The 17500-nt window shown below is 43.0% G+C and overlaps 1 protein-coding gene across 3 annotated transcripts in view; it reads right to left on the minus strand.

The window, feature by feature from the left end:
• Positions 1–15664, minus strand: part of HSF2 (heat shock transcription factor 2) — a 19843-nt gene extending 4179 nt beyond the window's left edge. For 2 of the 3 annotated variants that reach the window (XM_018571039.1, XM_018571038.1), the window contains exons 1-10: positions 15539–15664; positions 10152–10260; positions 8488–8615; positions 7450–7574; positions 6435–6510; positions 5364–5425; positions 5194–5278; positions 3984–4126; positions 2524–2781; positions 2323–2428 (exon numbers count right to left, since the gene is read on the minus strand). In XM_018571039.1, coding sequence (XP_018426541.1) covers positions 2323–2428; positions 2524–2781; positions 3984–4126; positions 5194–5278; positions 5364–5425; positions 6435–6510; positions 7450–7574; positions 8488–8615; positions 10152–10260; positions 15539–15631 — 1185 coding nt within the window. In that variant the 5' untranslated portion in view covers positions 15632–15664. Of the gene's footprint in view, positions 1–2322; positions 2429–2523; positions 2782–3728; positions 3762–3983; positions 4127–5178; positions 5279–5363; positions 5426–6434; positions 6511–7449; positions 7575–8487; positions 8616–10151; positions 10261–15538 lie in introns of all 3 variants that reach the window. The other variant, XM_018571040.1, reaches the window with a different exon arrangement.
• Positions 15665–17500: the final 1836 nt, after the last annotated feature.

Raw genomic sequence — 17500 nt, forward strand, 5'->3', positions numbered from 1 at the left:
TCAAAAACTAGCTTCAGTTCATTTTTTTTTTTTTTTTTTTTTTGGTACATGCTTGCATGTGCAAGTACCACATATTTATTACCTCTCAAAGGCCTCATTCACACAGGGCGTTTTGCCCCCATACAGTATGAAGGGCTGATTTTGATGCATCCAGAGCTGCAGGAAAAAGCTTGTTGGCAGTTCATGTAACTCTATGGAGATACATATACACGTCTTAAACAGTTTGAGCCATGTTGTCTGCCAAAACGTGTACCGACTCCCCCCTCAACAGGCAGTTGTCCAGACACCCCACAATGGGAATGCCCTAGAGGTGTAAAATGGTAAGCACAGGGGCCAACACCTTTGTGTCGAGGTGCAGAACATAGGCCAAAACGGTAGGGCGACAAACTGGAAGCGCGGATTACCCACAGCACAGTGAAGGAGCTGCTGAAGCAGTGAAAAAATGGGGACAAGCAATTATCCATCGTTGATGTTCAAAGAGAACAGAAAGTCTCCAAAATGGAGAGTCCATCACAGAGCTGGTGGAATTCATGTGGAATTTCTGAGTGAAGACATTTAGGGTCTTGCGATTCAAGATGAGGTGGACCCCCCCTTTTCGGGATCAGTGAACAGGTTGGAGTAGAACCCCTGGAACTGTTTCACCGTAGTACTGAGGGTGACGACCCCTTCTTTCACAAGACCTGAAAGTCCTGCATGGACATCTGCTGATCTGTGCAGTCACACAGGCAGATTGGAAGACGTGAAACGAGGAGGGGGCAAAAAGTGGAATTCTAGCCTGTAGCTCCTGGAAACCACAGTCCTTACCATTTTCTTGGCCTCCAAGGAGGAATGAGCCTTCCCAAGATTCTGTTGGGGCAAATGGGTGCTTTTGTCCCTGGTGACATTCTTGAGGAGGGTGTCAGGGGCCTCTCTGAAGATACACTGTTTCTCAAAGAGCATAGAAAGGTATCATGGCACACTCACAAACCAGCATGTAAAAAAACTTGTCTCACCACTAAGGTTAATAACAGAGGTTTGGATACATGTCTTCTGCAGAAAATGTGAAAGCCGCACAGCCGCGCCAAGGCACCTCTTATAGTGCGGTCCTAACTCTAAACTGTGGCTGTGCGGCTTTCCTATTTTCTGCAGAAGACGTGTATCCAAACCTCTGTTATTAACCTTAGTGGTGAGACAAGTTTTTTTACATGCTGGCTTGTGAGTGTGCCATGATACCTTTCTACTGTTTACTGTTCAAAGCCCATTTCGTGTGCACCTTACTGTACAGCTGGTGACAAATTGTTCAGTGCGTTTGTCATTTGTTTTGCTTGACTGATTTGGTGCAGTGATGCATGGGGATTCTCAGCTGCCATTGGGATGTGCGGGATCCCTTGTGTGTTCCTGTGCCTTTAAGGGAGGTCGGGCTTCCTCCTGACAAACCTGCACCCAATTTGAAATCTTCTGCCCCCATGTGCTCCAAGATGGAGACTCTCATAGTTTAGAGTTAGGACCGCACTATAAGAGGTGCCTTGGCGCGGCTGTGCGGCTTTCACATTTTCTGCAGAAGACGTGTATCCAAACCTGTTATTAACCTTAGTGGCGAGACAAGTTTTTTTACATGCTGGCTTGCAAGTGTGCCATGATTCCTTTCTACTGAAAAGGGAAAAGCTCTTCTCATGGCCTCAGCTCAATCAGTTAGAGTTATAGTGTCACTGCTGGGGCAAGTAGAGAAGCAGAACCTGCCAGAGAGAACTAGATGTTAGACAGGGAATAGAAAGACTTGTCAATGGGGCCCTTGAAAACAATTGCATTCTGCACAAGCAGAAAGCTATGTGAAGATGGAATACTGCCAACTCCACAGCGGGAGAAGTCTACTCTTTAGTTCTCCACAATCCGGTACAAGACTGATAGTCGCTTAGGAAGGGTGAACACCTCAGGGTTATTCCAGTCTCCATAAAGGACAAAAGGTAAACACAGGGTGCACCGGAAAGGTCTTGTGGATCCTAAACAAAGCCTAATGTAGGAACAGGTACAGTATTTAGACTACCCTGCACACCAAAAGGCAAATGCAGCAACCTTCAGATTGCTTGCTGCTAAAATTCTCTTTCTTTCTTGACAAGCTGAAAGCAATTTACTTGAACATGTAAAGCCTTCCTGAGTGATTAGAGTTATAAATGATTTCCGAGCACTACTCCTTGGCACAAATGGGAAATGGGGGTATGGAAAGGATTTTATTATACAGGAGGCTGTATAGTTGGAGAATAAGACCAGTCCATTTTAAATACACTGAACTACAGAAAACAGCCATGTACGTATACACACACACACAAATAAATGGCTTCTTACATCTACCAGGAGGTCTCGATCTATGCTGAACTGACGTCCTGACAATAATGCTTTGAAATCTTCTAAAGTGCAGTCAATGCTGTCTAAATAATCCAAAAGCTCAACTCTGCAAAGAAAGTGAAAACAAAGATAAAGCCATGTACATGTTTTTCCATAGTAGACAAACAATAAAGAGCACACTAAATCATATATCCTACTAACTTTCCAAGGAGATTAATATTTTGAGAAATTACACCACTCTCATTAAGAATGGAATCCATCATGGTTACAGGGTCTTCAAACGAAAGCGAGGACTGGTTATTAAGTTGAAGTGGACCAGACATCAGTGGGCTTGAGACATCTTCTCGGACCGGGCTCAGTGCACCAATCACTCCTGCACTTCTATCTTCTGGAAGAATGGAGGCATCGTCATCCTCAAAATCGTCCTCCACTATTACAATTTCAGGTGAAAGCCGGTCACTGGGGAGAAAAAAAAAAACACCTGCATAAAGATTTAGTTCTAGATTTAGTTAGATAAAAAAAATTAAAATAAAGTAACATTCCTTAAGTTAAAATCAAATACACAAATGCAGTGTTACAAAGTTTAATCAGAATAAAACTGCATGCACAATATTTTGCAATTGCACTGTACTGGAATGCTCAGCATTGCAGTACCGTGCATTCCAGTGTGGGCGATAGCACTGTGGGTGTGAGGCGCGTTTGGGGTGCCATTGAAATGAATGGCACTGCAACGCATCTCCCGCAGCAGGATTTGTCAGGCTGAAACCAAAATTTACTTTTCCCACCTTTTATTTTTTAATAATTGTATTGTAAGCACATGGCGCTTGAATAGCTTCAGCCAGGGAATGACAGCTGCCAGTGGCAAGATTCCACAAACGGCAACTGAATGTAAATACAGCAGGTAGTGCAATAGCCAGCCTGTTATTGGTCATTTCAAATTGCAATAGCAGGATGGCTGTTGCACCCCGCCCACTGCTTGCTGTGCCCTCCTCCCAGCATGGAGGAGAAAGCTAGGTGATCCAACTAATCGATAATGAGAATAGTTGACAACTATTCCCATTGACGATCGATTAGTTGGTTGCAGCCCTAAAGCGCACAATTATCTAAAATGTCTTTGAATGCCATTACCAGTACTCTTCACTGGAAACACCTGAACTTAATACTTTGAGGGAAGTCCATATACCTTTAGCTATATAGTGTATTTTATATTCTATATTCTGCAGAATGTCAACACCTTAAGTACTATTGAGCTCAAGCTGGCTTATAGTATTACACTTAAATGGAAGTGGGGGTTTCTCACAGCATACACCTCCCCAAAGCCTGCTCACATCCTTAGACTATCTTTATCACAACTTTGAGTACCCCAAAATATCTAGTTGTTCTAATGTTTCATCCTACGGACCTACCTGTTGGCCATCAAATGCGACAGGCTGACCCCACTGTTGGCAGCAAAACGGGGAGGAGGCAGGCCAGAAACACTATCATAGCTACTTATGCCCTAGGTTATCAAAATCCTGGGGCACAGATTAGACCTAAAAATGTGAGCAGGACTTGAAGCAGAATTGGGAAAAAGCCATCCATTATTTCATTTAAAATGCACATGTATCAATGCACGATTTAAAATTTTTCAGAGTTGAAACACAAAGCAAATTTTCACTTACTTCAATGTGTCAGCAGAATGATCTGAACTTTCTGGTGTAAGTACATTTCTCTCCTCTACTTCCTCCGTGTTTTCTGTTATATCATAAATTACTATATCATCAGAAATCTCCCCTCTGTTTAGGCCTTCTCCCCTATGGGTCTTCTGTGAAGTAATTTAGAATGTAAAGCTTAATTATTTAACTCAATGTTAAATGAGAGAACCAAAGCAAGAGAGCAAGTGAGTATGGGGGACATTTAGTAAAACTGGAGCACACAGAATATGGAGCATATTCAACTGGTTCAGTTAAAGTGATATTAAACCTTTAATATTTAAAAAAAAAAACTTTTTTAAAAAGAGAAAGCCCACACTTGCATGATTTTGAGGTTCTTGTTTAAATTTCTTATTTTGAATGTCCTTGTTGTCCAGTTGTTCGCCAAACTGCTCCCCTCTTTCTTGTGGGCGTCTCCTTCAGCTAACTGGGTGTTGAGTAGACACCTGTGCATGCGCTCTTCTGTCCTGTGACCGTGCCCGACTGTGTGCGTCTATAGACACACACACAACCTGAGGCAAGCCAGACCCACCGCTCGCTCCACCACTTAGTCTGACTGACAGCAGAAGGAGCCTATAGCTCCTCTGCCCTCAGTATCCTCCCCCAAAAGCAGGGGGTTCAGGGAACAGTGAGAGCTTTCCCAACCCGGTGGAGGTGACGAGCGACCGGAGGCAAGTAATTGGGGGACAGCGTGACACAGAAAGGTGCTGGCAATGCATAAAGGTAAAAAAAAACGTTTAGCCCTTAGTACTACTTTAAGCTTTGAAAATGAAAGCTAGAAACTGATTGGCTGTTAAATGGTAAAATCATGTGAAAAAAAAATCTGCATTGCTCATATTCAAAAGCTCACAATTTTTTTTTTAAAGATACAAGCAACATTGCTCAGGATTGAACAGGCACCAATGAAAATAATGGGATTCTTCATGTTGACTGTTGGCTTGCTTAGGGAAATGCACAACAAATTGCTCAAGTGTGAATGGGAGCGAACACACAATAACCAACAAACCCTAGATAGGGAGGTGTGAAGGTTTTGCAGTACAGACATCTTCATTGAACAAGTCACCTTAATAAACATGCCATACCACAAACAAGAGTGTTACCACTAACATAGCTCTGTTATCCAACAGAATTCAAGGAGGAGACACCTGTACAGAAAAATGAAGACTTTACAAAGACTTACATGATGCTTGTCTTCAGCGGTTTCTGTAACTATTGTCTGTAAGATGGTTGTTTTTGGAGAACTCTGTGTATTGAGGAGCAAAGGCCTATAATGGAGAGAGTTCATTAGTTGTGGTTGTCGTCTACATTGTCATCTGCATCCATCTTAAAATATAAAAGCACGCAACTTACTTTTTTCTCTTCAAACTCACTAATCGGTTATTCTGCACCAAAGTCACAATGAACTGCACAATCTGGAATTAATAAAAAGAGGAAAAATGAACACAGATTAACCTCACATTACTATTAGTCTTACATTTAACAATGGATCAGTCCTAAATCTATACTGCAATATAGAAAAAAAAAGAAAGAGGTTTGTGTGCTTTCAGTGCGTATATTGGATTTAATACATTTAGCAGAAAACCATTCTGATTTAATACTCGAGGTGAATTGTATGCAAGGTAAACCCATACTAAATATCAACACACTAAACTGCCAGCAAACAATTGTAAGATCACCCTAAAAACATGAAGCAGTGACCCCACCAGCCCTACCCCCAGTTTTTAGGTCTCAGGCACTCTTCAGAAACAAAGGTGGGAATTTATCAAAACTGGAGCAGTTGCCTCCATGGCAACCAATCAGCTTCTCTATTCAGTTTGTTCAATTAAGATTTGAAAATGAGAGAAGCTCATTTTCAGTTTACCGAGGTGATCTTTAATAGAGGTAGTTTAATATTGAAATTTTAAGATGTTCCCTACCGTGGCATGCTTATATCAATCAACATTACAATTCTACTGTGCAAATCAACATTCTTTCTGCAAATATGGTGTTAATAATTTACAAGATCAACCTCCGTCCTAGAGAATAGTTTTTGGTCTGTTTAGATGCAGTATAAAAAAAACCCCCAAAAAACAGAAGGTGCTTTTAGGTACTAGATACTATTACAAAGTAGCAATTATCAAGCAATGACTTAAAGACTGTGTTGAAGCTTCAGACACTCCTTTGTGACTGCTCGAAGTAGAAAGCAATTGAACAGGATAGAAATTCTTGTCCGATTGCTGCTGTCCCCCTTCCCCTAAGATAAATTACCAACGGACTGCAAGCAGTAAAGACACACCTACCCTCCATGTGCCTTGTACATGGCTGCTTAGGGTAAAAGCCAGCACAACAGACACAGATTACCAGATTGTATATTCTGAAACCCATATAGAGACTGTCTAAAGTGTAGAACAATATTCTCCAAATTGTTAAAGATGACCTTACCTTCCGAATAACCTGCTGCTGCTGGGAGTGTTTGCTGCGTAGATCAGTTATTTCTCTCCACAAAGCTTCATTTTCCCTGTAAATTAAAAAACAAAAATAAATGTTTCTGGATCCACAAAACAAAATGTATACACTTGTTTTAATTAAGTGTTTTTACATTATTGGATTTACCACTTTGGACGTGCACAATGCGAAAAATGCACTACTTAAGAGAACTATGGCCCAGCCTTTTTTGCCATAGTTCTCTTTAGGGTCACAGAAGGACATATACTAATGTCCGCCTGTGACCCAAAACTATGTTAATAGAGCAGAGCCGCACTGCAGCTGGAACAATATTGTCAGGATCCACCCCGCTGACTGAGTGACAGTTGGCTCTGCCTCTCTGCCCGCCCCCTCCAGTCAGCGCTGGAGGAATAGAAGGGAGGAGGTAACCGCTGTGGGGAGGAATGACTGGCAGTCACCGCTCTCTGCAGGGATAAGATCGGGAACTGAGCGATCAGCAGTATTGTTCAGCAACACCTGAACAATACCGGCATCCAATCAGATTGTTCCGGTGTTTGGAGAGCCAGCGGGGCCGACTAGCAAGATACAGAAGCTTGGCCCAGCGGGAGATTCCTCCATCCACACAGTTTAGCATAGATGGAGGAATCTGCTGCACTTTTCCCATTTGACCATAGAAAATCTCTAGCTGTATGGCCAGCTTTAGGTATGACTTCATAGCTTTTAAAAAGGAAAAAAATTTAACAGCCAAGCTCCCTCATGAATCATAATACTAGGCACATATCACATGCTTTTGGCTACCAGACAAATCTGCATTATAAAATTGGGATAATATGGCAAACAAGGTAAAGCCATATCCAGAAACTTAACAATGACAACTAAAATTACCTGCTCACATAAACATTTCCATTTTATATCCCCAAAGAAAAATCTTAAACAAAGATGAGCAGCATGTATATAATTTTCTATATATACTGCAGGCTTAGTAACGACCTAAATATTAGCAACTCCTTACCTTTTCAATGTGAACAGTCTCGAATCAATAGTGTCTTGTTTCATCTGAACTTTTTGAGCATTGTTTAAAATTTTAGAGATATCTTCCTGTCTCACTTTAGCTTCTTCAGGTCTTGTGGCGGATACCTAGTAAAACACACATGATCAAATTTACACCAGAAGCAAGCACTGAAGCCCATAATTATTGGAATGTCTATGTGCAGTCTTACCAATTTTATTTGTAGCACATTGTATTGGTAATGTACTGTAAATATCCACATAAACTAAACCATAAAATCAGGGCTGGAAAAAATAATATGAAATTCAGGAGCTAGCCTGTCCATTTCAAGAACCAGCAGGATTATTTTAGTAGTCAGCTCCATTGACAACAACTAGAGAAACCCTCAAAAGGTTTAATTTTTTAGGAGCTTTGGCTTCTGGATTTGTCTAGCCCTGGAATAAATAGAAGGCACCAGGAATACTTCATCATGCCTCTATTCTAAGAAACAATTCTCTGCCAATGTCCTATATTCTAAGAAACAATACTCTGCAGAGGCTCCATTGGACACAGCAACTTTCTGAAGGCAAGCATTTGCATAACATTAAACAGCATCCCACCCCCCACTCTTTCTGGACAAAAAAAAAAAAAATGAGCTCCAAAGTCTATTTTCTATAACCCACATTGGCCTAACAACCATTTATGTGCTGCCAGGTGGCAACACTTCCTACGCCCAACAGTACTCAGGCCTGGAGAGGGGTTGCTCAAGTGCTGTTTTGCAGGTCTGCATTTTACACATCAAAGTCAGAGGGGAATTTATCAAAATTGGAGCAGACAAAATCTGGAGCAGCTGTGCATGGCAACCAATCAGCCTCTCTCTTTCATTTTCAAACCTTAACTGTAGAGAGAGGCTGGTTGCTATGCACAGCTACTGCAGATTTTGTCTGCTCCAGTTTTGATAAATCAACCCCAGAGTGTTTTGGAGACTTCAGCAGCACAGAAAGATGGATTCTGCCAACATTGTAGTGTCCATTTAGTTCTCTGGATTGTAATAACCGTTACCTTTCTTTTGATATTCTCCAGTAACTCATCTTGCCCTTGAATAAAGAACGGATGCTGAAATTCAACTGGACCATCTCTCTCCTGCTTTACAATTCCAGAGTCAACATGGACCACTTTCCTGAAACCATCTAAAGGCATAACAAAAGTGTTGTGGTTAGACACTATAGATTATTATGTCATGTCCCTAAAATCTCAGTTAGTGCAAAAAAGTAACATTTATAACCTTTCCCCACGTCTGTTAAATGGGATTGGTCACCATTATCACAAATCTGTGTTTAAGGTAAAAAAAAAAAATTTGTGTGTGTAATAAAATCAGACATACACACACCCCAAACGTATTGGGACACCCCTCTGAATCATTGGATTCGGGTGTTCCGTGAAACTTCCTTTCTACTAAATATTCCACAATCAACTGTTAGTGGTATTATAACAAAGTGGAAGCCACTGGGAACAACAGCAACTCAGCCATAAAGTGGTAGGCCACGTAAAATGACAGAGCGGGGTCAGCGCATGCTAAAGTGCGCAGAAGTCACCAACTGTCTGCAGAGTCAATAGCTACAGATCTCCTTCAGATTGGCACAACAGTGCATAGAGAGTTTCATGGAATGGGTTTCCATGGCCGAGCAGCTGCATCCAAGCCTTACATCACCAAGTGCAATGCAAAGCGTAGGGTGCAGTGGTGTAAAGCACGCCGCCACTGGACTCTGGAGTGATGATTCACGCTTCTCTGTCTCGCAATCCGATGGACGTGTCTGGGTTGGACATTTGCTAGGAGAACGGTACTTGCCTGATTGCATTGTGCCAAGTGTAAAGTTTGGTGGAGGGGGGATTATGGTGTGGGGTTGTTTCTCAGGGGTTGGGCTTGGCCCCTTAGTTCCAGTAAAGGGAACTCTTAAGGCATCAGCATACCAAGACATTTTGGAGAATTTCATGCTCCCAACTTTGTGGGAACAGTTTGGGGATGGCCTCTTCCTGTTCCAACATGACTGTGCACCAGTGCACAAAGCAAAGTCCATAAAGACATGGATGAGCGAGTTTGGGGTGGAGGAACTTGACTGGCCTGCACAGAGTCCTGATCTCAACCCGATAGAACACCTTTGGATGAAATGGAACACCTTTGGATGAAATGGAGAGGAGACTGCGAGCCAGGTCTTCTCCTCCTACATCCGTACCTGACCTCACAACTGCAGTTCTGGAAGAATGGTCAAACGCCATTAAAGTTCATGTGCGTGTAAAGGCAGGTGTCCCAATACTTTTGGCAATATAGTATGTATGTATATATGTATAGGATGGATGGATGGATAGACAGACAGACAGACAGACATACACACACACACACGTCTCTCTGCATCCCAACTAATCCTATATGACTAGCTGTTTTAAAGGTGAAGTGGAAAGTTCAACTATTTCTATACAGCATGGATTAGAGGATAGAATCTCTTTATGCATCTTCCTATGGAAGATTTCACTCAAATTGCATCCATTACTTTGAGATTCTGTTAGAATCCGTTATTACTTAGAGAATGAACAGCAGCAATTTTCACATTCTTACACAAGATCATGATGGGCAACAATGAGATGCATGAAACACTATCTTGTATCAAATGAGAATATCATCAATTTTATGTGACAATTTATGTACGCATACCACTCTATACACTTACACATGTTTAGTTGCCTCACAAAGCTGGCCATGTTATTGTGTTTGAAGTACTTAGGCAGGATCTCTTTTGCAAATCGTTGTTCATCAAGGACCAAGAAACTCTGACCATTCTAAATAAAGAAATAAATAGGTTACAAAAAATAAAGTAAAGGCTTGGAGGCAAAACATTTACTAATACGAGTCCCTACATTGAGGTAAATGCATGCTTCCAAATATGAACAATTCAGGGTCACAAAGCAATTTTCTCAGGTTTAATGGTACTTGGGATTGATCTGTGACAGCATCACTCTCAAGTTTAATATATCTACAGGTGAAACTCGAAAAATTAGAATATCGTGCAAAAGTTTATTTATTTCACTAATGCAACTTAGCCGCCTACCAGGAGATTTTGGAGCACTTCATGCTTTCTTCCGCAGATGAGCTCTATGGGGATGCGGACTTCATTTTCCAGCAGGACTTGGCACCTGCCCACACTGCCAAAAATTTTCTGAGATTGTGGATCTGGGTTTTCATGAGCTGTAAGCCATAATCATCACAATTATGACAAATCACGGCTTGAATTATCTTGCTTTGCATGTAATGAGTCTATCTCATATATTAGTTTCACCTTTTAAGTTGCATTAGTGAAATAAATGAACTTTTGCACGATATTCTAATTTTTCGAGTTTCACCTGTATATGAACATATTAAAGACAACGGAGGACACAGGGTGGGTGAGAGAGCCCCCATCCTCTTGTAGCCCTATACACAAAAGCTAAACATGTATTTTGCAATCAGTGCAAATGAGAAGATACTAATTAAAGCTTATCTATCTAAATCCAAAAGCAAACATTTTAGAGATTTCAGTTTACCAATTCTAAGATGTGGTGGCTGCATTTGTTTTGTGTTTTAGGCCCTTTTTCCACCTTTATTTTAATCTGGTGATCCAGCCAATAAGTCTGTTATTTTTCAACTTACTTTAACAGACCAAACTGTCCAGCAAAATTGGCAGATAGAGATGGGTGAGGCAACTTGTGTAACTGTGACGGGGTCATCACAATGGTTTTGTGTTTTTTCACTTATCCCCAAAGGAAAAACAAGAAAAACTGTTGTTGTAACTGCGTAAGTAGGGATGCACCGATACCGCTTTTTCGGTATTGAGTACCAATATTTATCTTTCCGTACTCACCACTACTTCGACTGGCACGGAGCCAGTTTCCCAGCCAATCAGCATCAAGCCGGCCAAACAGCAGGTAGGCGGCTTCGCGGCCAAACAGGGAGCTGGGTAGCGAGTCTTGTGCCCTCGCAGCACTGCCGGTCAGAGGACATCTCCCTCTGACGGGAAGTTCCAGTATTGGGGGTAAGTATTGCAGCATATGCCCAAATACTTGGTATTAGCACTGATACAGATACAGGGGTGTGGAATTCGTATCACCCAACGCACGGGACATGTCCCTTGTAGTGGAGGGTGCTCGCAGTGACCGCGGATGGCGCCGCAAATGTCAGCAGAATTGTAGAAATGTCACCAGCACACCAGTCCTTTTTAAGATAGCAAAAGCTTCATTTATTAAAGTTTGACGATGCTATAGCATGATGAAGGGACCGAAAGCGTCTTGTTCATATGACAAAAAACTTCAATAAATGAAGCTTTTGCTATCTTAAAAAGGACTGGTGTGCTGGTGACATTTCTACAATTCTGCCGGGATTGCATAAGTCTGCACCAACCCTAAAAGGGTATATTCACTTTCCCAAGTAATTTGGGAAAATGGGAATTACCCACACAAATATCCCTCCCACTATACTTACCTTTCGGCGAACGGTCCTTCCCGCCCACCAGTACTATCTGTACCTGTTCCATGTATTCTGAATTTCACTCGTAAATTGCAAGCACTGGTTGGTCAAGGCGGTCACCTGACGGCACTGACCAATGAGAAGCGCTTCTTAGCACTGCTAAATACGGTTTTGGTTACAATTATTTTTTTTGTATCAGGACAAGTAGATTGTAATGAGGGACAAGTAGATTCGGCCCCCGCTTTAGTCCTTGGAGAAGTAGTTTTTATTCAAAAATGTCCACACCCCTGAGATACTAGTATCGGTGCATCCCCAGAAAAAAAAAAAAAGTGTTAGCTGGAGTTTGGCTTTAATTTGTTAGAAAAGTCCATCTAAAACGGCTAATGCACTAATTACTACCCCCTCAGCAGGATGACAATGCTGCTGCCCATGGGGGCTCCAATGACCCTCCATAGAGTGGAACAACTTCAATGAACCTTTCACACAGGCTTTGCCTTAAGTTATACTTTAACTGGGTATTTTACTAGCAGTCATAATGTAATCCACTAGTATATGGGTAAGCACTTTATACATATTGTTTTATTCACTTTTAGTTATTTTCACTCACTTTATCCTGGCCAGCAAAGAATAATGTGTAATAATATAGGAGAATAACAGGGTTATTCACAAAAGGGTGAAGAGTTTGGAGAAGGTAGGAGAAGTTAAAGGAGAACTATGAGATGAGTGCTTTTCACTCACCTCATAGTTCTAGCCGACCTGTGACAATGAGACTGTCACAGGTCGGCTCAGTAGATCGGGAGGTGAGGGAACACATACCGGCGTTCGCTCACCTCTCGATCCTGTCACTGCTCTCTGCCATGACAGGGGAGGGGCTAGATTCCCCCCTCCAATCTGCCAGCGCTGACTGGCGGAACGGACGGGGGAGGGGCGGGAACAGCCGGCTCTGCCTCTAGACAGGCAGAGCCAGCTGTCAGTCAAGCAGCTGGGCAGATCCCGGCACAATTGTCGGGATCCGCTTCAGCACCTTAGTATACCGCCAGCAGCAGCTCACGGTAAACTGCGGCATCTCAGTAGCTCGCGGTATACTGAGCCTAGGGTGACGGGAGGACACTAGTTTGTGTCCTCCCGTTACCCTAAGGAAAACTATGGGGAAAAGCCTTAACCCCATAGTTCTCCTTTAACAATCTAGGACAACATAGCTGATTTGGAAAAATTCTCCAATTCTGCTCACTTTACAATTAAGCTATGTTGTCCTAGAATGTTCACTTGTCCAAACGCTTCACCCTTTAGTAAAGAGCCCTGTAAATGTCCTATTTAAGTCATCCAGTTGGCATCCATGAATGTTGTTAAACCTGTTTCATGTTTTTTTTAAATATTAGATGGGAACTCTTTGTAGACATTATGTTTATGTATAGGCAATTATGTGTTGTTTGTAAACCTAGGTCTGAATGTTTCAAGGTGAGAGGAGAAGTTACTCCGAGTTGGAGAAAAGACCTTCGACACTTCTGGTAGTCTCAAAGGTGACACAGATGCTAGCGAATCCCCCCCAGAACCACACTTTGCTTTTTTGATACAATTATCTACATCACTACAGGACAGTGGCTGACAGAAGGAACCAAAGCACACAAAGGGAAAGTACATCCCTCCCTGGTCTCCTCACCCCCCAATTACAGTGCATCCCTCCCTTACCACCTCACCCCCCAGTGACAGTATATCCCAAAAAAAAACAGTTGATTAGAAAGTAAGAACTTTCTTATGACCTGTGGACACTTCCTTCTCAAAATGTTCTCCTCTTAGGACTACAAATCCATTAGTGTCTATGCTTTGGGAAATAAAAATTGAAATTACCGGCCCTGATGTCGGTCTGTGGGGGAATCGGATGTAAAAAGACTTGGGTCAGTTTTGTCAGATAACCCCCAATCCGGCACAATGGATCTCTGAGGTGTAAACCTGCCAAGCGGAACCGATCGGACCACCCATGTAAACATAAACAAGCTGTTAACTCGTGCAGTGGTGGCCCTACTGGAAGGATAATGCTGATGAAGTGGCTGAAATTCATTCAGTTAGGCCTCATTCACACACAATGCAAGAGCAAAATTGTATGCATCTTTGTAAATGCATACAGACGCGTATATGCAGGAACTGAATGCAATCCCAGAATGCATCATTTTTAAGAGAAACTTTAATGTAAACGCATACATGCACACGCGCGTAAACTACACAGAAAATGTCATGACTAGACCCATCTCGGTTATGCAGCGCAAAAATACAGCTCAATACGCAGCTATGTGTATGGAGCTATTTTTTTTTGGCATATGCTGCAGATGGGAAAAAACAATGCCCGCAGCGTATTATACGGCACTGTGAATGAGGCCTCAGTGGCTCTGCTGCCATACTCCCGCCTGACATCCCTCATTCAAAACAATCAACAGGAGCTGGGTAGAAAATTCCCACCTGAACAGTGATTTTAGGTATTTCTGACAGCAGCAAACCCACTGCAATAGCTGCAGTGGGAGATTTGTCCATCCACGCTGATTAGCATGAATGGAGGAACCTGGTAGATTTCATTCAATCCACAAGCCTTTAGGGCTCATTCACACAAACCTGGTCTGCATCACGCAGCTTGAGTTAGGCCAGCCCATTAGTTGGAAGCAGCCGTCAAAGAGCATGCAAGTGTGCTCAGGACACCAACATGCATAACAGGCGGTACTGTGGCACCATGGTATGAGCAGGCATGGGCACAAATACACTTTAAAAATGATATTAAAAAAGGAGAACTATGGGGCTAAGGCTTTTCCCCATAGTTCTCTTTAGGGTAACGGGAGGACACAAACTAGCGTCCTCCCGTCACCCTAGGCTAAGTAAACCAGCTCGTGGTATACCGAGACGCCGCAGTTGAAGCGGATCCCGACAATTGTGCCGGGATACGCCTAGCTGCGTGACTGACAGCTGGCTCTGCCTATCTAGAGGCAGAGCCAGCTGTACCCGCCCCCTCCTCCGTCCGTTCCGCCAGTCAGCGCTGGCGGATCGGAGCAGGGAGGGGGGAATCCAGCCCCTCCCCTGTCATGGCAGAGAGCCGTGACAGGATCGAGAGCTGAGCGAATGCCGGTATGTGTTCGCTCACCTCCCGATCTACTGAGCCGACCTGTGACAGTCTCATTGTCACAGGTCGGCTAGAACTATGAGGTGAGTGAAAAGCACTCACCTCATAGTTCTACTTTAAAAGGTGGATTTTATATGGGGATGTAGTTATTAGGTTCATTTAGTCTTTAAAAAGAGAGCACAGGGCTTACAACTCTCAATTGGCTGACTGAGATATAGGAGCAGTGGACGTATGACACACACACACACACACACACACATATATATATATAGTGCAATATAAATGGGTAAGCCGTATTAGTCCAGTGGACAAGATGTCAAAAAAGATGATTATAATCACTACAGAGCTCTTGAATGAAGTAGTGAGAACGCCCCGGGTGCCCTTACAGAAGGTTGTGGGAAGGAGAAGAACAGAGGCACACATGGCTGGTAGCAGTTGGCATCATGCCTGCACCTGGGCCGCTGGCACAAGATGGAAGCCCGTGCCTATGTGCACACAGGGCATGGGGCGGTTACCTGGCTCCATGTGATAAACTCGTTGGTGTCTGAGTCCTCCACCAGCGTCCACAGTTTGCTCAGGAACGCCGGTACGTTAGAATTCTGCTTCATTGTCCCGAGCTTCGCCGTGCACTGGAAAACACGGCCGCAACGATCGCGACTACTGAAGGATTGCGCATGCGCGAACCGGACGCCTCGCCTACGCTCCACTACGCCACGCCGCCCTGGCCTGACGCTACAGTCTGGTACTGGGAGATGAGACAAGACTGGGGCTGCTCTTTACATAACGGGGACGACCTCACGTGCAGGCACAAGTGGGGGGCGTGTGCTGGAAGTCCGCCAGAGATGATTGGACGATGGGATTGATGTTTAGTAGGTCGCTGACTAGTGACATATCTGAGACACAGAGGACAGTTAGTGATCCAGCCAATAGTCAGGTTTCCTTACATATCACAGTTGGCCCGGCGCGGTACATGGCGGCATGGCTCTCTTATTTATAGATGCTGTGGAGGCGGTATTTAGATTGAAGACCATGTGGTGACTAGGGTGCTGTGTCATTGTGTACACTATAGTACAATGAGTCATGATATCATTAACCAGTTGACATCCGCGGTGTTAAACCCCCTTCCCATCCAGGCCATTTTTCAGTATTCAGCGCTGCGGTACTTTGACTGACATTATAATCTCCAATAGGATCATATTAAAGGACATATAAAGGCACCATCATAACTTTAGGTATTCAGAACAAGAAATAACTATAACAGCTTTGTTATACTACAAACTATTTTCATATTTGTAAAAACATTGCACATCCCTGTCTCTTCAGAGTGGCAGCTGAGTGTTTTGTGGTCTGGGGCATCTCCCACAATGGCTTGCATCATACACAGCTGGGTTCCAGGCTGTAGGGGAGGCTGGCAAAGTAGAGGTGGGTGGGACATTGTGAAGGAGTAGTGAAAAATACAGTGTACTGGTTTCTGGGCACAGTTCTTCTGCATGCATGACTACACTGGGTGTTATTAGACAAGGCAGAAGGAAACGTGGACAAGGACTGTAGTTCTTGGCATCTAAATAAAGCTATATGTGGAGACTAAGATACAGGGTGAGAGATGTGAAATAAACAGGCCTCAGAAAATCTGATTTTTTTGTTTTATGACTTTAGTGAAGCTTTAACCTATTTTATTTAATGGTAAAAGCCACATTAAGTAATACATTTTTTTATTGATTTATCATAAATATCAGCATATAAACAGTAAGCAGCCATTTACATATATCCCTGTACATATGCATATTTCCCCCTTATACATGTCTACGTGTCTTTATAAATGCACTTCCTGGATATCATATTATATCTCTTATAGTGTTATTCTCGCTCATTATGACTGCATACTTTAATATAATTCCTTTATATATCTATATTTACCCCCCCTCCCCACTTACTCCCCTATCCCCCTCCCCTAATACCCCTCTCCTCTGCATTCATGAAAACCTTTAATCTGATATTCTCCGTTATATTTCTATATTGCTTGAAGTGTCTCCTTTTAAGTAGATGTACCTCCTGAGTTTAGTGTCACTTTAAATATTCATGAACCTACTGCTGGAAACAGAAGAGGCTCAAAAGGCTGGTAGTGACCAGGGAAAGTGTTACCGCACACTGAATGGTGGTAAAAGAGCGCAGAGTGTGCATTCGGTGACCCAACACTCAGTTCCTCTGCATTTTTTCCCCTAGGGATAAATATGGCACCCAATGGGTCTAATAAAAAGGTAACTCCCAGTGCTCAACCCACACAGCCTACTCATTAAAGAGTCTTCAGAGGCTGGGTCACACCAGAGGCTGTGCTTCAGCTCTGGAACCTGGAAAGCTCTCTGCGGCTAACAAAGTACACAGAGGTCTGGAAAACACCACACGCAGAGCACAGTGCCCAAAGGTCACTTTCCAGACAGGGCCCACGAGTTCAGCAGAATCCGGATATTGCCCCCAAA

Source organism: Nanorana parkeri, unplaced genomic scaffold (assembly GCF_000935625.1).
Source record: "Nanorana parkeri isolate BGI_ZX_2015 unplaced genomic scaffold, ASM93562v1 scaffold1658, whole genome shotgun sequence".
NCBI classification, from domain to species: Eukaryota; Metazoa; Chordata; class Amphibia; order Anura; family Dicroglossidae; genus Nanorana; species Nanorana parkeri.